Source organism: Oncorhynchus keta, chromosome 29 (genome assembly GCF_023373465.1).
Source record: "Oncorhynchus keta strain PuntledgeMale-10-30-2019 chromosome 29, Oket_V2, whole genome shotgun sequence".
Lineage (NCBI taxonomy): Eukaryota > Metazoa > Chordata > Actinopteri > Salmoniformes > Salmonidae > Oncorhynchus > Oncorhynchus keta.
In genome coordinates this window covers 23,541,768-23,563,660 of record NC_068449.1, presented here as the reverse complement: position 1 = coordinate 23,563,660, position 21,893 = coordinate 23,541,768, and the positions used below count along the sequence as shown (strand labels likewise).

Here is a 21,893-nt window from a genome sequence, read left to right as displayed (position 1 = left end):
TGTGTCACATACATTTGCAAACAATGTAATACAATTTAAAAAAAGATATATATTAGAGGTGTCGACCTATTATGATTTTTCAACGCCAATACTGATTATCGGAGGACCAAAAAAAGCCGATACTGATTAATAAGGCCAAGTTTTATATATATATTTGTAATAATGACAATTACAACACTGAATGAACTTATTTTAACTTAATATAATACATCAATAAAATTAACTTAGTCTCAAATAAATAATGAAACATGTTCAATTTGGTTTAAATAATGCAAAAACAGAGAAGGAAGTAAAAATGCAATATGTGCCATATAAAAAAAGCTTATGTTTAAGTTCCTTGCTCACTACATACAGTGCCTTGCGAAAGTATTCGGCCCCCTTGAACTTTGCGACCTTTTGCCACATTTCAGGCTTCAAACATAAAGATATAAAACTATATTTTTTTGTGAAGAATCAACAACAAGTGGGACACAATCATGAAGTGGAGCGACATTTATTGGATATTTCAAACTTTTTTAACAAATCAAAAACTGAAAAATTGGGCGTGCAAAATTATTCAGCCCCCTGAAGTTAATACTTTGTAGCGCCACCTTTTGCTGTGATTACAGCTGTAAGTCGCCTGGGGTATGTCTCTATCAGTTTTGCACATCGAGAGACTTTTTTCCCATTCCTCCTTGCAAAACAGCTCGAGCTCAGTGAGGTTGGATGGAGAGCATTTGTGAACAGCAGTTTTCAGTTCTTTCCACAGATTCTCGATTGGATTCAGGTCTGGACTTTGACTTGGCCATTCTAACACCTGGATATGTTTATTTTTGAACCATTCCATTGTAGATTTTGCTTTATGTTTTGGATCATTGTCTTGTTGGAAGACAAATTTCCCGTTCCAGTCTCAGGTCTTTTGCAGACTCCATCAGGTTTTCTTCCAGAATGGTCCTGTATTTGGCTCCATCCATCTTCCCATCAATTTTAACCATCTTCCCTGTCCCTGCTGAAGAAAAGCAGGCCCAAACCATGATGCTGCCACCACCATGTTTGACAGTGGGGATGGTGTGTTCAAGATGATGAGCTGTGTTGCTTTCACGCCAAACATAACGTTTTGCATTGTTGCCAAAAAGTTCAATTTTGGTTTCATCTGACCAGAGCACCTTCTTCCACATGTTTGGTGTGTCTCCCAGGTGCCATGTGGCAAACTTTAAACAACACTTTTTATGGATATCTTTAAGAAATGGCTTTCTTCTTGCCACTCTTCCATAAAGGCCAGATTTGTGCAATATACGACTGATTGTTGTCCTATGGACAGAGTCTCCCACCTCAGCTGTAGATCTCTGCAGTTCATCCAGAGTGATCATGGGCCTCTTGGCTGCATCTCTGATCAGTCTTCTCCTTGTATGAGCTGAAAGTTTAGAGGGACGGCCAGTTCTTGGTAGATTTGCAGTGGTCTGATACTCCTTCCATTTCAATATTATCGCTTGCACAGTGCTCCTTGGGATGTTTAAAGCTTGGGAAATCTTTTTGTATCCAAATCCGGCTTTAAACTTCTTCACAACAGTATCTCGGACCTGCCTGGTGTGTTCCTTGTTCTTCATGATGCTCTCTGCGCTTTTAACGGACCTCTGAGACTATCACAGTGCAGGTGCATTTATACGGAGACTTGATTACACACAGGTGGATTGTATTTATCATCATTAGTCATTTAGGTCAACATTGGATCATTCAGAGATCCTCACTGAACTTCTGGAGAGAGTTTGCTGCACTGAAAGTAAAGGGGCTGAATAATTTTGCACGCCCAATTTTTCAGTTTTTGATTTGTTAAAAAAGTTTGAAATATCCAATAAATGTCGTTCCACTTCATGATTGTGTCCCACTTGTTGTTGATTCTTCACAAAAAAATACAGTTTTATATCTTTATTTTTGAAGCCTGAAATGTGGCAAAAGGTCGCAAAGTTCAAGGGGACCGAATACTTTCGCAAGGCACTGTATGAAAGCTGGTGGTTCCTTTTAACATGGGTCTTCAATATTCCCAGGTAAGAAGTTTTAGGTTGTAGTTATTATAGGACTATTTTTCTCTATACCATTTGTATTTCATATACCTTTGACTATTGGATGTTCTAATACGTACTTTAGTATTGCCAGCCTAATCTTGGGAGTTGATAGGCTTGAAGTCATTAACAGCGCAATGCTTGAAGCACAGTGAAGAGCTGCTAGCAAATGCAGGAAAGTGCTGTTTGAATTAATGCTTACGAGCCTGCTGCTGCCTACCACCGCTCAGTCAGACTGCTCTATCATAGACTTAATTATAATATAATAACACACAGAAATACGAGCCTTAGGTCATTAATATGGTCAATTGGGGAGGCAGGGTAGCCTAGTGGTTAGAGTGTTGGACTAGTAACCGGAAGGTTGCAAGTTTAAACCCCCGAGCCGACAAAGTACAAATCTGTCGTTCTGCCCCTGAATAGGCAGTTAACCCACTGTTCCTAGGCCGTCATTGAAAATAAGAATTTGTTCTTAACTGACTTGCATAGTTAAATATAGGTTAAAAAATAAAAAATATGGAAACTATCATTTTGAAAACAAAACGTTTATTCTTTCAGTGAAATACGGAACCGTTCCGTATTTTATTCAACGGGTGGCATCCATAAGTCTAAATGTTGCTGTTACATTGCACAACCAATGTTATGTCATAATTATGTACAATTCTGGTAAATTAATTACGGTCTTTGTTAGGAAGAAATGGTCTTCACACAGTTCACAACGAGCCAGGCGGCCAAAACTGCTGCATATACCCGGGCTCTGCTTGCACATAACTCAAGAAAAGTGACACAATTTCCCTAGTTAAAAGAAATTCATGTTAGCAGGCAATATTAACGAAATACGCAGGTTTAAAAATATATACTTGTGTATTGATTTTAAGAAAGGCATTGATGTTTATGCTTAGGTACACATTGGTGTAACGACAGTGCTTTTTTTCACGAATGTGCTTGTTAAATCACCCGTTTGGCGAAGTAGGCTGTGATTCAATAATAAATTAACAGGCACAGCATCGATTATACGCAACTCAGGACAAGCTAGATAAAGTAGTAATATCATCAACCATGTGTAGTTAACTAGTGATTATGTTAAGATTGATAGTTTTTTATAAGATAAGTTTAATGCTAGCTAGCACCTTACCTTGGCTCCTTGCTGCACTTGCATAACAGGTAGTCAGCCTGCCACGCAGTCTCCTCGTGGAGTGCAATATAATCAGCCATAATCGTGTCCAAATATTCAGATTACCGATTGTTATGAAAACTTGAAATCGGTCCCAATTAATCGGCCATTCCGATTAAATCGGTCGACCTCATTTATATAATTGTTTATTTATTAATTAAGCCGCATACAAACAGTCACTTTTGTTTTCTTGAGTAAAGCCGCTCCAAAATGCTGGTGTTTCAGCCTAGCTCAGTGCTTTGTGGTGGTGGGGAAAGCCAGTAGAAAATACGGAGAGTTGCGCCATGATTGGCTCAGAATTATGTCACTCATGGGGACACTGAATCACTGACAAGTCTAAGGGTAGACCTAGAAAATTCTAGCCCCTTGGGTGCTACCATAGAGTTACAATAGAAGTGCCCATCCAAGAAGGCTCAAGGTCATTGGCCACAGATAAATTGAAATCAAACCACATTAAATGTACAGTAGCTTTGATTGGACTGATCATGTCAACATCCTACTTTCAAAATCTTAGCTAGCAGTCATCATTATGAATCAAGTCGACAATCTACTGGCAAATCCTTTTTAATCCTTATGAGTAGAAATAATAGATAAAGCTCATTGGCCATACATACAACAAGTTGGAAATCGCAAATTCAACCAGGAGTGGTTTGGAAGGAATCAGTGGCTAATGGCAAGCATTGCAAAGCAATCACTAGCCTGCTATTCAGTGGAGTGGCTTTGCTGTCCCAAATCTGGGATTAAGGGGCTCTTTTCCAAGTTTAAAATTATGAACATTCAACATTGGCCAGGCTGTCAATGAAGCATAATTTGTGCCGCACTCAAAACAACTTAAGTCAGAACTGCGAAAACTTTACTTCAGTGAGTTCAAGACAACTGGGAAGTTGGGAATAAACAATCTTAGTAGCCCATGTACTACTAACATGGTCTATTTTCACCTCATCATTTTGTCTACTGTTCTGACTTGGTGGTGCACATGTAGCCTATAACCTGTGTGAGAAATGTAATCATTGAATATTGTAAGAGCTTTCATTGTCTGCTTACATGCCCCACGGTTCTGACCTGGTGCACAGGGACAACACTGTAAGAACGGCCCATGTTCTGAATTCTGTCCCTGTACATTTCAAAAGTGCTGAACAAATAGTTATTGACCTTGTCCGTCCTAGCTCGCTCATAAATGTCTTAATCGAAATTACAGATTGCCTCTTATCCTCGTCGTCCCCTTATGCCATAGTTTGTACATCTCAATTGTCAGCAGAAATCACATTTGTTTAAGCAAGTCGCCATATCAGCAATGTTTTTTTAAAGTCAGTAAATGAGGCTGAATGATCTGTTTGGCTGCCAGAAAAGGCTCCACTGATAGCCAGGTGTAGTAGTGGTAAGGTGTTGGGACTGCTGTTAGGACTCTGCTGTTGGGATAGCTTTATGTAGGCCCTAACAGTTGTTGGGCACCGGTTGTCACCATTATAGTGCAAATAATATAATGTTGTGTAGTGGCTTTGCTGGCATTAATCCACTTGTTGTTTTTTGCCCCATGTCGGGTACTCAGGCAGCAAAATAAATGGGATATTAAACTCAGGGCTGATAAGTGTAACCTAGTCAAGAATGAGGTCTGTTATTTAGGAAAAATAATTTCTGCTGAGGATTACAGAATGGATGTTAAAGAAATAGTAGCAGTGCAATAACTGATAAACAGGCCACCAACAAATGTGAGAGAGCTTAGGAAACTACTGGGGTTTCTAGGGTACTATAGGGGTTATGTACAGAACTTCACACAACATGCTAAATGTCTCTATGACTTACTAGCAGTGAAGTCGGAGACCCCAGCATCCGGGAAGAGAAGGAACAAGGTAGCTATGCAGTCGGGACAGGCTCTGCCCCACCAGAAAGTTATATGGGAGTATACTCACCAGAGAGCATTAGAACATTTGGTGAGTATGTTGACTAATCCACCTGTGCTTGCTTACCCAGATTTCAAGGAGCCTTTTATCCTGCATGCTGATGCCTCCGAAGAGGGATTGGGAGGTGTGTTATACCAATGACAAAGTGGAAAACTGGGAGCCATTGTATATGGTTCCCGCACCCTGACTTGAGCAGAGAGAAACTATCACCTTCACTCTGGCAAACTGGAATTCTTTGCCCTTAAATGGGCAGTGACTGAGCGGTTCCGAGATGACCTATTTTATGCTCCCTGTGACAGTGTACAGTGATAATAACCCCTTGACATATGTACTAACTACAGAAAGACTGAATGCCACCGGTAATCGCTAGGTGGCGGAGCTGTCTGACTGTAATCTCACACTGAAGTATCTTCCTGGAAAGGTAAACACTGACACAGACTTCCTGTCACGCTCTCCTTTGCATGCTGAACATTACACACAAGAATGCACAGAGAAACACTCACTTGAGATGGTAAAAGCAACACTCAATAATGTTCAGACACAACAGAATGACTGTGTAACTTGGATATCCATGGTCACACTAAAGCCATTAGTGCAAGATGAGCTGTCATGGTGGGGGGGAACAGTTACAGACCGACTGTTTCCACACGATCTCATGCAGGCTCAGTTAAAGGATGCGGCTGTATGGAGAATCTTGGAACTGAAAAGTCAAAGAACTAAGCCTTAACCAACAGAATGTCAACAAGAGTGCAACTAAGTCAAACAGTTACTGCAAGAGTGGAACAGGCTCCATGTCTCACCAGATGGATCATTACAAAGGAAAACAGCAAAAAGGACACAAGATGTGGTACCAAGTCAGTATAGAACACTGATTTACAAGTACTTACACACTGAAATGGCCCAACTAGGAACAGAAAGTGTTGAACTTAGCACGAGAACACTTATTGGCCGCGCATGCAACATGACATTGAACACTTTATCACCAAAGTGTGTAAGTGTATCAAACAGAAGAAACTCAGTGTAATACTTGGCCTCCACTGCAACATGTACGAGCTACAGTTCCTTCCCAGATGATTTCAATTGACTATGTGCATTTGAAGAAGAGCAGAGGGTGCTACGAGTACATTTGAGTTATTTTAGATAACTTTACAAAATGTGCACAAGCCTACCCCACCAGAGATAAGTCAGGGAAAACTGCAGCAAAAAGACTTTGCTGATTTTTTCCCCAAGGTTTGACATTGTGTCAAAAATCCATCATGATCAGGGAAGAGTTTGAAAATCAGTTATTCAGAGCCTTGCAGAACTGCACGAGAATAGTCCATTCCAGAACCTCTCTATATCATCCACAGGGGAATCCGGTGGAGAGATTTAACTGTATACTGTTGCGCACACTAGATGAAGAGAAAAAGGCCAACTGGGGTGATATAATTGTACCACCAGGGATGCTACTGGTTTCTCATTGTATTCCCTGCTCTTTGGAAGGGCTCCATTGCTACCTGTTGACGTTGTCTTTGGGTTACAGATAAAGGAACAGGAGAAATCATACCAGGATTATGCTAAGAAGTGGCAGTAACAGATGGTCAACAGCAAAGGGAAAAGCCTACTACAATCGGAAGAAAATGAGTTCGGTTCTGGTCTCAGGGGATCGTGTACTTGTGAGTAACATGTCAGAACGTGGGGGGCCGGGAAAGCTAAGATTACACTGGGAAGACCAAATACATGTGGTGGTACCAGGAAAGGTGATGACAGCCCTGTCTATGAGGTCAAACCCAAGAGGGGTACAGGCAGGGCCCGGGTTCTGCATCACAATGTGCTCATGTCATGTAATTGTTTACCCTTTGAGGAACCTGTTGAAACACTCAGTAGATGTCTGTGGAAAAGGGAACCACCCCAGAAAAAGCAGCAAAATGGGGAGAGCGCTGAGTCTGAGAGCTCAGATGAGGATTCTTATCCAGTTTTCATCAACAGGCCACGTAGGGGTGAAGAGAGCAGACAGAGTAGCACACAGCTAGTATCAGATAATAGTGAGGAACGGGGTCAGACTGAAAGAAACTTCACTGTGAAGGAGTGCGAGACAGTCTTCAGAGACAGCCCGGAGAGGACGGGGGTAAATATGGAAACAGCTGAGGGCTCAGAGACTCAATCATCTCATGATGAAGTGGACACGGATTCATTGGGGTCACCCATGACCTTGCCCCGCCGTTCAGCCCGGCAGAGGAGGCCCAGAGACATTCTAACCTATAACACTTTAGGGCTGCCAAGCTCTTATCAGGATACCAACTAGAGATGCTCAGATGTGTATATATTTTCTCGTTTACCTTTACTAATCACAGTGTGATAATGTTTAGTGGAGGTTGTGTCTTTGCCCATAAAGGTAGACTGGACATGTCTAGATAGTTATATGGCTGTTAGCCCAGTTCTCAGTTGTTTTCATGACCAGTACTTACATCCTCTGTTTTGAGGCCAGTGAAATGTTTGGGAAAACATTTCATTTTTGCAGGGGAGGTGTTGTAAGGGGCTTAATACGGTTGTATTCCAGCCACTAGGGGGAAGTCTGGTGAAACCCATGGGAAATAAAGAAATATAGTTTAAGTGAATTGGGGAGAGGAGGAAGAAGAAACAAAAAGTGCTGTAAACTGCTGTTACATGTGCTGACATGATTAAAAGTGAAGTAAACTGTACCTTTCGCGTTGTAGTTTATATTATAAGCTCATAGAAAGGGTAACAATATCATTACTGTGTGATGCACACCCTCCTCCCTGGGCAAATAAAAGCTGTCAGTTAGAATGGGCTGCTGGGGGGCTTGAATCATAAGGGATGGGTGAACATCAACTGTAGAGGCAAAGCTTTTAAGGACATATCATACGTCATTTCCACCAACACCCATCCCTCAATGCACCTCAGCCCCCCCCCCCAAAAAAAAATGTAAAGCTCTCATCTTGGCCCACATGTTAGCTCAACCCTACCTGAAGCGCACAGCATTGCGCAGGGGTGTGTCCCCATAGCGATCTTTGGCGTAGACAGTGGCGCCCTGGCTCAGTAGATACTGCACCACATTGAGGTGGCCCTCACAGGAAGCGATGTGCAGAGGGGTACGTCCATCATAGTCCCCCAGACTTAAGTTACTGCCCTGATGACAAGAAACACATCTCATACTGTATAGTTAAATAAAGGTTCAATAATAAATCAATATTACGGTGCCATGATCATACTGTGTATTTTAAAACCATGTGTTGAGGTATCAAACCCATGTAGTGCTACACATTGACCTGTTGCACACCTTACTGTCACCGTTCAGACTCATCTCGAATTGATACTGGGTGGCTTGAGCCCTGAATGCTGATTGGCTGACAGCCGTGGTATATCAGACCTTATACAACGTGTATGACAAAACATGTCATTTTACTGCTCTAATTAAGTTGATAACCAGTTTATAATAGCAATAAGGCACCTGGGTTGGTTTGTGATACAGTGGGGCAAAAACTATTTAGTCAGCCACCAATTGTGCAAGTTCTCCCACTTAAAAAGATGAGAGGCCTGTAATTTTCATCACAGGTATACTTCAACTATGACAGACAAAATGAGAAAAAAAATCCAGAAAATCACATTGTAGGATTTTTTATTTATTCATTTGCAAATGATGGTGGAAAATAAGTATTTGGTCACCTACAAAACAAGCAAGATTTCTGGCTCTCACAGACCTGTAACTTCTTCTTTAAGAGGCTCCTCTGTCCTCCGCTCGTTACCTGTATTAATGGCACCTGTTTGAACTTGTTATCAGTATAAAAGACACCTGTGCACAACCTCAAACAGTCACACTCCAAACTCCACTATGGCCAAGACCATAGAGCTGTCAAAGGACACCAGAAACAAAATTGTAGACCTGCACCAGGCTGGGAAGACTGAATCTCCAATAGGTAAGCAGCTTGGTTTGAAGAAATCAACTGTGGGAGAAATTATTAGGAAATGGAAGACATACAAAACCACTGATAATCTCCCTCGATCTGGAGCTCCACGCAAGATCTCACCCCGTGGGGTCAAAATGATCACAAGAACGGTGAGCAAAAATCCCAGAACCACACGGGGGGACCTAGTGAATGACCTGCAGAGAGCTGGGACCAAAGTAACAAAGTCTACCATCAGTAACACACTACACCGTCAGGGACTCAAATCCTGCAGTGCCAGACGTGTCCCCCTACTTAAGCCAGTACATGTCCGGGCCCGTCTGAAGTTTGCTAGAGAGCATTTGGATGACCCAGAAGAAGATTGGGAGAATGCCATGTGGTCAGATGAAACCAAAATATAACTTCTGGGTAAAAACTCAACTTGTCGTGTTTGGAGGACAAAGAATGCTGAGTTGCATCCAAAGAACACCATACCTACTGTGAAGCATGGGGGTGGAAACATCATGCTTTGGGGCTGTTTTTCTGCAAAGGGAAGGGACCAGGATGAGTGATCCGTGTAAAGGAAAGAATGAATGGGGCCACGTATCGTGAGATTTTGAGTGAAAACCTCCTTCCATCAGCAAAGGCATTGAAGATGAAACGTGGCTGGGTCTTTCAGCATGACAATGATCCCAAACACACCGCCCGGGCAACGAAGGAGTGGCTTCGTAAGAAGCATTTCAAGGTCCTGGAGTGGCCTAGCCAGTCTCCAAATCTCAACCCCATAGAAAATCTTTGGAGGGAGTTGAAAGTCCGTGTTGCCCAGCAACAGCCCCAAAACATCACTGCTCTAAAGGAGATCTGCATGGAGGAATGGGCCAAAATACCAGCAACCGTGTGTGAAAACCTTGTGAAGACTTACAGAAAACGTTTGACCTCTGTCATTGCCAACAAAGTGTATAAAACAAAGTATTGAGATAAACTTTTGTTATTGGCCAAATACTTATTTTCCACCATAATCTGCAAATAAATTCATTAAAAATCCTACAATGTGATTTTCTGGATTTTTTAAATGTTTTTTGTCTGTCATAGATGAAGTGTACCTATGATGAAAATTGGGGCCCCACACTGGGGCCCCACAAGGGTGCGTTCTGAGCCCTCTCCTGTACTCCCTGTTCACCCATGACTGCGTGGCCAAGCACGCCTCCAACTCAATCATCAAGATTGCGGACGACACAACAGTGGTAGGCTTGATTACCAACAACGACGGGATGACCTACAGGGAGGAGATGAGGGCCCTCGGAGTGTGGTGTCAGGAAAATAACCTCACACTCAACGTCAACAAAACTAAGGAGATGATTGTGGACTTCAGGAAACTGCAGAGGGAACACCCCCCTATCCACATCGATGGAACAGTAGTGGAGAGGGTAGCAAGTTTTAAGTTCCTCAGCATACACATCACAGACAAACTGAATTGGTCCACTCACACAGACAGCATCGTGAAGAAGGCGCAGCAGCGCCTCTTCAACCTCAGGAGGCTGAAGAAATTTGGCTTGTCACCAAAAGCACTCACAAACTTCTACAGATGCACAATCGAGAGCATCCTGGCGGGCTGTATCACCGCCTGGTACGGCAACTGCTCCGCCCTCAACCGTGAGGCTCTCCAGAGGGTAGTGAGGTCTGCACAACGCATCACCGGGGGCAAACTACCTGCCCTCCAGGACACCTACACCACCCGCTGTTACAGAAAGGCCATAAAGATCATCAAGGACATCAACCACCCGAGCCACTGCCTGTTCACCCCGCTATCATCCAGAAGGCGAGGTCAGTACAGGTGCATCAAAGCTGGGACCAAGAGACTGAAAAACAGCTTCTATCTCAAGGCCATCAGACTGTTAAACAGCCACCACTAACATTGAGTGGCTGCTGCCAACACACTGACACTGACTCAACTCCAGCCACTTTAATAATGGGAATTGATGGGAAATGATGTAAATATATCACTAGCCACTTTAAACAATGCTACCTTATATAATGTCACTTACCCTACATTATTCATCTCATATGCATACGTATATACTGTACTCTATATCATCGACTGCATCCTTATGTAATACATGTATCACTAGCCATTTTAACTATGCCACTTTGTTTACATACTCATCTCATATGTATATACTGTACTCGATACCATCTACTGTATCTTGCCTATGCTGCTCTGTACCATCACTCATTCATATATCCTTATGTACATATTCTTTATCCCCTTACGCTGTGTACAAGACAGTAGTTTTGGAATTGTTAGTTAGATTATTTGTTGGTTATTACTGCATTGTCGGAACTAGAAGCACAAGCATTTCGCTACACTCGCATTAACATCTGCTAACCATGTGTATGTGACAAATAAAATTTGATTTGATATGATACAGCCCGACAGGATGCTCTCGATTGTGCATCTGTAAAAGTTTGTGAGTGCTTTTGGTGACAAGCCGAATTTCTTCAGCCTCCTGAGGTTGAAGAGGCGCTGCTACGTCTTCTTCCCCATGCTGTCTGTGTGGGTGGACCAATTCAGTTTGTTCGTGATGTGTACGCCGAGGAACTTAAAACGTTCCACCTTCTCCAGTACTGTCCCGTTCATGTGGATAGGGGGGTGCTCCCTCTGCTGTTTCTTGAAGTCCACGATCATCTCCTTTGTTTTGTTGACGTTGAGTGTGAGGTTATTTTCCTGACACCACACTCCGAGGGCCCTCGCCTCCTCCCTGTAGGCCGTCTCGTCGTGGTTGTTAATCAAGCCTACCACTGTAGTGACGTCCGCAAACTTGATGATTGAGTTGGAGGTGTGCATGGCCACGCAGTCGTGGGCGAACAGGGAGTACAGGAGAGGGCTCAGAATGCACCCTTGTGGGGACCCAGTGTTGAGGATCAGCGGGGTGGAGATGTTGTTACCTACCCTCACCACCTGGGGGCGGCCCGTCAGGAAGTCCAGTACCCAGTTGCACAGGGCGGGGTCGAGGCCCAGGGCCTCGAGTTTGGAGGGTACTATGGTGTTAATTGCTGAGCTGTAGTCGATGAACAGCATTCTAGTGGGTCTAGGGTGTCTGGTAGGCTGGACGTGATATGGTCCTTGACTAGTCTCTCAAGTCTCTCAAAGCACTTCATGATGACGGAAGCGAGTGCTACGGGGCGGTAGTCATTTAGCTCAGTTACCTTAGCTTTCTTGGAAACAGGAACAATGGTGGCCCTCTTGAAGCATGTGGGGACAGCAGACTGGGATAAGAATTGATTGAATATGTCCGTAAACACACCAGCCAGCTGGTCTGCGCATGCTCTGAGGGCGCGGCTGGGGATCCCGTCCGGGCCTACAGCCTTGCAAGGCTTGACACGTTTAAACGTTTTACTCATGTCGGCTGCAGTGAAGGAGAGTCCGCAGGTTTTGATAGCAGGCCGTGTCAGTGGCACTGTATTGACCTCAAAGCGAGCAAAGAAGTTATTTAGTCTGTCTGGGAGCAAGACATCATGGTCTGCAACGGGGCTAGTTTTCTTTTTGTAATCCGTGATTGACTGTAGACCCTGCCACATACCTTGTGTCTGAGCCATTGAATTGCGACTCTACTTAGCCGTGGTATATTGGCAATATACCACATCCCCTCGGGCCTTATTGCTTAAATATATCACCTATAAAATAAAATAGGTTCAACCAACTGTAGCGTGGGACTGAGGGAGTAATACAAGCACACACATGTTTCTCTTTCACCCAGTACACTGATGATGTTCTGGGTCAATTTGACCCAATACACTAAATACAGTAAGTACATAAATACACGATTTTAACCTCCAAACATGAATTTTCAGTAGTTGAGGATGTCCTCTTTACTATGCTGTATTTGCTATGTTTATTTACCGAACTATTCTAAATGTAGAGCCAAATGTTTAATACTTATACCAAAGTCATAAATCAAATGTCATTTTAAGCTCATTTTTAGCCAAACTTCAGATCACTATCCTTACAAGTTAATTAACCCTACCTAGAGGACTAGATAAGAGGTCATTGTGAAAAAATGAAGTTAAATAGTATTTCAGTGTTCAACTCACTACTGAGTCAAATTGACCTTCAACATAAGGGGTCTCGTAAAAGACAATCAAATATGCTGGATTCTTTTCTAGGTGAACAGTCTTCAGAGTGGAACAAGAATAGATAGAACTGGTATTTAACATTGGATTTTGAGAGTAATTTGGGCTACTAGGTATCTATCTGCATTCTGCATTGAGCCAGTGAATGTAGCAGAACCACTCAGGTCATCATAACATATGTGACGTTCATGGTACAGTGCAAAGTCTGTGGTATCAGTATGGAAACGTGTCTATTAACACATAAACATATGGTTTGAACTTTGTCCTGTAATCATGTCGTTGGAACAGGTGTTTTCTTCTCCCCCTCCTGAAAGTATGTGAGGTCAGTTGTTGCAGTGATTATTTTTACTAACAGACATGTTATATTTATGTAAATGTTCCTCACCATCTCCTTTATGGCATCCAAGGCCTCCAAGTCTCCTATCTTAGAAGCGGCACAAGCTAAGGTGGGTGTCAGAGCATCCCGGACGGCTTCTAGCTCCTGGAAATATCAGCAGAAAAACCATCAGCTGTCATGTCAATACAAAGACTGACAATCAGTGGAGGAATGCTGTATGTAACGTGTTGTAAGTGACACCTATAAAAATTGGATTTAACACTTTGGAAAAAACCCTACCGCTGGGCATTGCAATTACTTTTTTTGTACTTCATTGGGAGCTCTGTCCTATCAGATAAGCCAGACACATTTCTCTTTCACCCTGTACACTGATGATATTCTGGGTCAATTGAGCCCGATGAAAACATGTTAGGTGGAAAGTAACCCTGCAGACTCAGTGGTGGTGACAGTGTGTGTGTGATGTGGCTGGCTGTGCGGTGGCCTCACCTCCTTACAGCTGATGCTCAGGGACTTGGCGATGACCTGGATGAAGCGACTGTCACTCAGAGTGAGCTTGGCCCCCTGCAGGTCAGCGATCATCTCTCCCCGCAGGTTCTGACTCAGCATCTGGACAGGTACAACAGAGACAACAAAGGACAGATAACACACAAACACAGTCAACTCAGACAAGCATAATCAAGGATTACACCATCGTTTCACTGACCTTAATCCGCATGTGAATCATCTCTGCCATCTATTGCCGCTACCTTCTTGTTAAAATAGAACTAACACAGATGTCACTCTAAAGTTCAGCCTAATGTTGACATTCGCTTCAAAAGATTTTCTATAAGGGGCCTACAAATTGTAGTGAGGTAATGAGTGTGTTTTGACTGGGACTCCTACCTTTCTTTTGGCCTCTATGCTGAGGTCCGTCCTGGCCAGCACGTAGGACAGCTTGCACAGGGCAGCCTCAGGAGTCATGTCACAGCCTGCCACCAGTCCTGCGTCACTCAAGGCCTGAGGGGATCAGGAAGACATGTTAACAAACATCCATCCACATGATGTGTACTCTCCCACTCCCACTGAACACAGGGTTCTGGTGTACCTTTCCAGTGGCGTACGATGTGGTGACAGAACCCCTCAGACACTGGGTGCAGTTGACCATGATCACACCCCTCTCTGTGGCATTTCGGAACTCCTCAAGCAGGTCAGCACAGTTATCAGGGGCGTTTCCACTACCATACGTCTCCAGGACAATGCCCTCCATGGGCGCCTGCAGGAAGGACTTCACCTGCGCACGGGCACACACGCACACACACACACAGAGAGAGATACAGCCAACAAGATGAGCGGCCATCTCAGTCTGGCTTGTCCAGACCTACCCTCCCCCCTCCTCCAGACCATTATATCTCGGGGTGATTCACTGGATCCAGGAGATCTCTTCAAAATACCAGCTCTGGCATCTGGAGAGGAAATGGCTCAAATGGCCAGGCACGGGGAACCATTAACTTCAAGGTTAATGATTGACAGCATCATTTCACTTGGCAGCGAACCTTAGACCTAACTTGTGGAGGGAGGGAAACATAGCAAGTTATCTTCCATTGGATTTTGGATCAAGCGTCTAGCTAGCCAAAAATGTAAACAGAATCCCAAATAAACCCCATGCTGGCAGAGACCGCGGAAGGAGGAGGAGGAGAGACTGATGCATAATAACAGAAGCAAATAAAAACATATAAAAAACAATAACAAACAATGAGACAGTAAACATTGAGACAGATTGAGACAGTAAAACCATCCTCCCCTCAATCTGTTGCGAGGGAGGCGTATCTAAGTGTTTAAGCCAAGCCCCTCGTCTTTAGCGGGTAGTTGGACATGCCCCATAACCCGGTCTCCTTTTTCACTGGACTAAACGCCGCTCCCGGCTGTATGCAGACCACTTGGAACGCCACACGATGCTGGCTCGTCAGAAAACACAGTAGGACCTGCATGAGAGGATTCACCACAACAGAGCTACAATGAAGAGTTTTAGATAAATATGGCCCCAAATGGCTGTTCTGATTTAGTCTTTCTACAATAGGGTATTACTTTCACTATTACTGTATATCAGAAGTAGGAATACAGTTGTGATTTAATGATGTGGTTGAGTAGGCAACAGAAACAGGGCAGAGCCACTATCCACCCCTTCTCACCCCCACCCCGGGAAGCCTCTTACGGTCATCGCAGTGATGCCTGGGAAGAGTCTCAGCAGACCCACGTTACGGTTCATCAGAGTGCTCACTCTGAACTGCGAGGTTGTGTTCACTCGCCACACCGTGTCCCAGTTAACTGCAGGGGAAATGGAAAAAGTTTAGTGAAAAGATCCATCCTACACCATGGAAAAGATTTGACTTGATATACACTACTATTCAAAAGTTTGGGGTCACTTAGAAATGTCCTAGTTTTTGAAAGAAAAGCATTTTTTGTCCATTAAAATAACATCTGATTGATTCGAAATACAGTGTAGACATTGTTAATGTTGTAAATAACTATTGTAGCTGGAAACAGCTGATTTTTTGGAGGCCAGCATCCCGGAGTCGCATCTTCACTGTTGACGTTGAGACTGGCGTTTTGCGGGTACTATTTAATGAAGCTGACAGTTGAGGGCTTGTGAAGCATGTGTTTCTCGAACTAGACACTCCAATGTACTTGTGCTCTTGCTCAGTTGTGTACCAGGGCCTCCCACTCCTCTTTCTATTCTGGTTATATCCAGTTTCCGCTGTTCTGTCAAGGGAGTAGTACACAGCGTTGTACGAGATCTTCAGATTCTTGGCAATTTGTCGCATGTAATAGCCTTCATTTCTCAGAACAGGAATAGACTGACGAGGGGGCCTCCCGGGTGGCGCAGTGATTCTGGGTTCGAGCCTAGGCTCTATCGCAGCCGGCCGTGACCGGGAGGCCCATGGGGCGGCGCACAATTGGCCCAGCGTCGTCCGGGTTAGTGAGGGTTTGGCCGGCAGGGATATCCTTGTCTCATCGCGCACTAGCGACTCCTGTGGCGGTGACCAGGTGTACGGTGTTTCCTCAGACACATTGGTGCGGCTGGCTTCCGGGTTGGATGTGCATTGTGTCAAGAAGCAGTGCGGCTTGGTTGGGTTGTGTTTCGGAGGACGCATAGCTCTCGACCTTCGCCTCCTCTCCCGAGTCGGTCCGATGAGACAAGACTGTAACTACTACCAGCGATGAGACAAGACTGTAACTACTACCAATTGGATACCACGAAATTGGGGACAAAAAAGGCGTCAAATATATACAGTGCCTTGCGAAAGTAGGTGGGTCCTTCTGTAGCTCAGTTGGTAGAGCATGGCGCTTGTAACGCCAGGGTAGTGGGTTCGATCCCCGGGACCACCCATACGTAGAATGTATGCACACATGACTGTAAGTCGCTTTGGATAAAAGCGTCTGCTAAATGGCATATATTATTATTATTATTATTATTATAAGTATTCGGCCCCCTTGAACTTTGAGACCTTTTGCCAGATTTCAGGCTTCAAACATAAAGATATAAAACTGTATTTTTTTGTGAAGAATCAACAACAAGTGGGACACAATCATGAAGTGGAACGACATTTATTGGATATTTCTAACTTTTTTAACATTTCAAAAACTGAAAAATTGGGCGTGCAAAATTATTCAGCCCCTTTACTTTCAGTGCAGCAAACTCTCTCCAGAAGTTCAGTGAGGATCTCTGAATGATCCAATGTTGACCTAAATGACTAATGATGATAAATACAATCCACCTGTGTGTAATCAAGTCTCCGTATAAATGCACCTGCACTGTGATAGTCTCAGAGGTCCGTTAAAAGCGCAGAGAGCATCATGAAGAACAAGGAACACACCAGGCAGGTCCGAGATACTGTTGTGAAGAAGTTTAAAGCTGGATTTGGATACAAAAAGATTTCCCAAGCTTTAAACATCCCAAGGAGCACTGTGCAAGCGATAATATTGAAATGGAAGGAGTATCAGACCACTGCAAATCTACCAAGACCTGGCCGTCCCTCCAAACTTTCAGCTCATACAAGGAGAAGACTGATCAGAGATGCAGCCAAGAGGCCCATGATCACTCTGGATGAACTGCAGAGATCTACAGCTGAGGTGGGAGACTCTGTCCATAGGACAACAATCAGTCGTATATTGCACAAATCTGGCCTTTATGGAAGTGGCAAGAAGAAAGCCATTTCTTAAAGATATCTATAAAAGGTGTTGTTTAAAGTTTGCCACGAGCCACCTGGGAGACACACCAAACATGTGGAAGAAGGTGCTCTGGTCAGATGAAACCAAAATTGAACTTTTTGGCAACAATGCAAAATGTTATGTTTGGCGTAAAAGCAACACAGCTCATCACCCTGAACACACCATCCCCACTGTTAAACATGGTGGTGGCAGCATCATGGTTTGGGCCTGCTTTTCTTCAGCAGGGACAGGGAAGATGGTTAAAATTGATGGGAAGATGGATGGAGCCATTCTGGAAGAAAGCTGATGGAGTCTGCAAAAGACCTGAGACTGGGACAGAGATTTGTCTTCCAACAAGACAATGATCCAAAACATAAAGCAAAATCTACAATGGAATGGTTCAAAAATAAACATATCCAGGTGTTAGAATGGCCAAGTCAAAGTCCAGACCTGAATACAATCGAGAATCTGTGGAAAGAACTGAAAACTGCGGTTCACAAATGCTCTCCATTCAACCTCACTGAGCTCGAGCTGTTTTGCAAGGAGGAATGGGAAAAAATGTCAGTCTCTCGATGTGCAAAACTGATAGAGACATACCCCAAGCGACTTACAGCTGTAATCGCAGCAAAAGGTGGCGCTACAAAGTATTAACTTCAGGGGGCTGAATAATTTTGCACGCCCAATTTTTCAGTTTTTGATTTGTTAAAAAAGTTTGAAATATCCAATAAATGTCGTTCCACTTCATGATTGTGTCCCACTTGTTGTTGATTCTTCACAAAAAATACAGTTTTATATATTTATGTTTGAAGCCTGAAATGTAGCAAAAGGTCGCAAAGTTCAAGGGGGCCGAATACTTTCGCAAGGCACTGTATATATATATTTTCTTTCAAGAATAGATATGGCCATTTTTGCCTGTAATCGAACCCAAAAACGTTGATGCTCAAGATACTCAACTAGTCTAAAGAAGGGCAGTTTAATTGCTTCTTTAATCAAGACAACAGTTTTCAGCTGTGCTAATGTAACAGTGTAGCTTCTGTCCCTTTCCTACCTGGGCCCGAACACAGGAGTGATGGTTGCTGATAATGGGCCTCTGTACACCTATGTAGATATTCCATTAAAAATCAGCCATTTCCAGCTACAATAGTCATTTACAACATTAACAATGTCTACACTGCATTTCTGATCAATTTGATGTTGTTTGAAATGGACAAAAATGTGCTTTTCTTTCAAAAACAAGGACATTTCTAAGTGACCCCAAACTTTTGAATGGTAGTATAGATAAACACATAACAGGACAGACCAAATATTACACCACTTGATTACTTTTAATATCCACTTCAGCAATGGCCAGAGGAGCCAAGTTAGGAGAACTGAAGGCATTGAAACTCCCAGAATCCACCTTGGTTACACGGTTCCCCCGGTACAGCTTGTGGTGGAAATACAAACAAACCTAGAGATGTAGATGGAGAATGAATGAAACCTCCTAAGACATCATTATTAAGCATATACACTGAACGAAAATATAAAACGCAACATGTAAGGTGTTAGTGAGTATTTCTCCTTTTACAAGTTATTCCATCCCCATGACATGTGTGGCATATCAAGAAGCTGAATAAACAGCACAATCATTACACAGGTGCACCTTGTGCTGGGGAAACAAGGCAATTAAAATGTGGGGTTTTGTTACAACACAATGCCGCAGATGTCTCAAGTTGAGGGTGTGTGCAATTGGTATGCTGACTGCAATAATGTCCTACACAGCTGTGGCCAGGTAATTGAATGTTTCTGTACCATAAGGTGATTCCAATGTCATTTTAGAGAATTTGGCAGTATGTCCAACTGGCCTCTTAAACCGCAGACCACATGTATGGCGTTGTGTGGGCGAGCGGTTTGCTGATGTCAACGTTGTGAACAGAGTCCCCCATTGTAAAGGTGGGGTTATGGTATAGGCAGCTACGGACAGCAGATACAATAGCATTTTATCAAAGTCAATTTCTACGCACAGAGATACCTTGACAAGAACCTGAGGCCCATTGTCCTGCCATTCAGCTTCTCTTCCCCTCTAACCCTGGTCTGGGAGTTCCGCAGGCACTTCATGTTTTTGATTTGACCTGCGGCACTCCAGGAACAGGGTTGTCTACCCCTGTACTACTTTTATGGTTTATACACTGTGTACACAACAAGGTTCCACAGGGATGCTGGCCCATGTTGACACCAATACATCCGTCAGTTATGTCATGTTGGCTGGATGTCCTTTAGGTGGTGGACCATTCTTGATACACATGGGAAACTGTTGAGCTTGAAAAATACATCAGCGTAGCAGTTCTTCACACAATTGATGCGGCTAGCACCTACTACCATACCCCGTTCAAAGGCACTTAAATATTTTGTCTTGCCCATTCACCCTCTGAATGGCACACATACACAATCCATGTCTCAAGGCTTAAAAATCCTTCTTTAACCTGTGTCATGATTAAATTAATCATGTAACAATTAAATCATTAGGAATTTGGGGCACCACGGAGGAAGTTGTTTAACGAGTTACCATCTCCCGAATTAAACTGCAAAGATATATCAATATAGGTTATATCGATAACAGTCACTTACTAATCATTATCTCATATCAGTCTCATTCTGAACATCGCAGACCTCTTGAATCCGCAAGAACCCCAGCCTTTTCATATTATTCAGTTCTACACAACCTATTGTAATTATTTATTTACTAACTAACTAAATAATAACACAGACTACACACTTACATGAGACAAAAGTCCCTAGTGGACTGACAAGATATGACGGCTTGTTACACATATGGAGAGGGAGGGGTAGATAAAGAGTCAAACTTATTGTACATTTGGAAACTACCCTCAAAACTAATAATAATAATACTTTGCTCACAAACCACCGCTCGTTTGGGTAAGGAATGCAATGTATTTACGTGTAGATGTCTCTGTCCTTCGTCTCTCTGAAACCAATCGATCCTTCTATGGGAAGTGGCTCGATGGATGTAAGGCTCTGGTTGTCCTCCAGTGGTCACAATGTTCTTAGTTGTTCTGGCATGGAGTGGATGTTTCATCATATGCACCAATGATTGTCGAGATGGTATCTTCTCCTTCCTTTCTCGGTAGATAGTCAAATTCTAGATCCCTTTATATGAACAGCTGCAGAATGTCAAATGTTCTGGTCAACTCTATTTTCTCCACCTCATGTTGAGGTTTTCTAAGCATTTCAACGTGTGGCCACAGCTTCACGTCTGCTGGTCTGGTAGTTGAGTCTTAGAGTTTCAACCATTGATAGAGGAATTTCTAAATTCCTTATTGTTTTACAGCCAAAACCAAATTCGCACTCGTTTCTAATTCATTAATGAGGATTCTCACAAGAGCCCATTGTTTTTAGGTCTGGAACTCTTCTTCTACCCCCCCTATAAACTACATTCCAAACTGTCTAAAAGATATACTTTTCTCCACTAATGGAACACCACCCAAACCTTTCTTATCTGTCTGAAAAGCTATAGCATCTCTCCCCCTTAAACTTCCCAAGAGGCACAGACAATTAATTCGTTCTGCTTACATTTTCAGTAACAGCCTAGAACCAAGAACCCATACTTTTCATACCATAACATAATAATATTAGAATAAATGGTTCTTATCAATAATGTATACATAATTAATCATTTCAACCATAATTTCCTCTATCAATCCTCCCTTTGATCAAATATTATACATTCAAATCTACAAAATAAAAATATTATTATAAATGTTTATCTGACTCTTCACCCATCATTAATCAAATCTAACCTTAACTCCAACTGTTTTTAAACCTACATCAGAATCATAACTCCTTTTTCAGGATTTTTGCCACAATCTTTATTAAAAAAAGTTTAATCCTTGAAACAAATTACAATCTAATTCCCCTTCATCTCAACACTATTCTCATCAAACATAAATTCCCCACAAATGACAGATTCAGATTCGTCCACTTCCTCTGTAGACATGCCTTCAGTCCTCCACGGGTCAGAACCTGGAATCGGCCCATAACACCCCATCTGTAGTGTCATTGATCTCTCCAGAGTGCTGGAAACAAGGCCTCACACACAGGGAATTAGACAACAGCCGTATAAAATTAAAACAGTCATGCAGGTGGATGCAGCCCATGACACAGTGATTATAACATTTTTCCATTTTCCAAACGTACTATCAAACCAATTAGTCAGGGGAGTATTCACCCCAGAGTTTTCTGCCA

At 43.0% G+C, this 21,893-nt stretch overlaps 1 protein-coding gene across 10 annotated transcripts in view; it reads right to left on the bottom strand.

Annotated features, from left to right (window-relative positions):
* LOC118362527 (60 kDa lysophospholipase-like) overlaps positions 1-21,893 on the bottom strand; it is a 63,553-nt gene that overhangs the window by 5,363 nt on the left and 36,297 nt on the right. For 8 of the 10 annotated variants that reach the window (XR_004821221.2, XR_004821222.2, XM_052486245.1 and 5 more), the window contains 7 exons: positions 18,975-19,101; positions 15,655-15,767; positions 14,548-14,733; positions 14,346-14,459; positions 13,950-14,069; positions 13,512-13,607; positions 8,078-8,241 (listed from right to left, as the gene is read on the bottom strand). Coding sequence is in view for 7 of the 10 variants with exons in the window: in XM_052486245.1 (XP_052342205.1) it covers positions 8,078-8,241; positions 13,512-13,607; positions 13,950-14,069; positions 14,346-14,459; positions 14,548-14,733; positions 15,655-15,767; positions 18,975-19,101 (920 nt within the window). In the remaining 3 variants the exon portion in view is untranslated. Of the gene's footprint in view, positions 1-7,558; positions 7,666-8,077; positions 8,242-13,511; positions 13,608-13,949; positions 14,070-14,345; positions 14,460-14,547; positions 14,734-15,654; positions 15,768-18,974; positions 19,102-20,589; positions 21,193-21,893 lie in introns of those variants that run through there. The other 2 variants (XR_004821223.2, XM_052486247.1) reach the window with 2 other exon arrangements.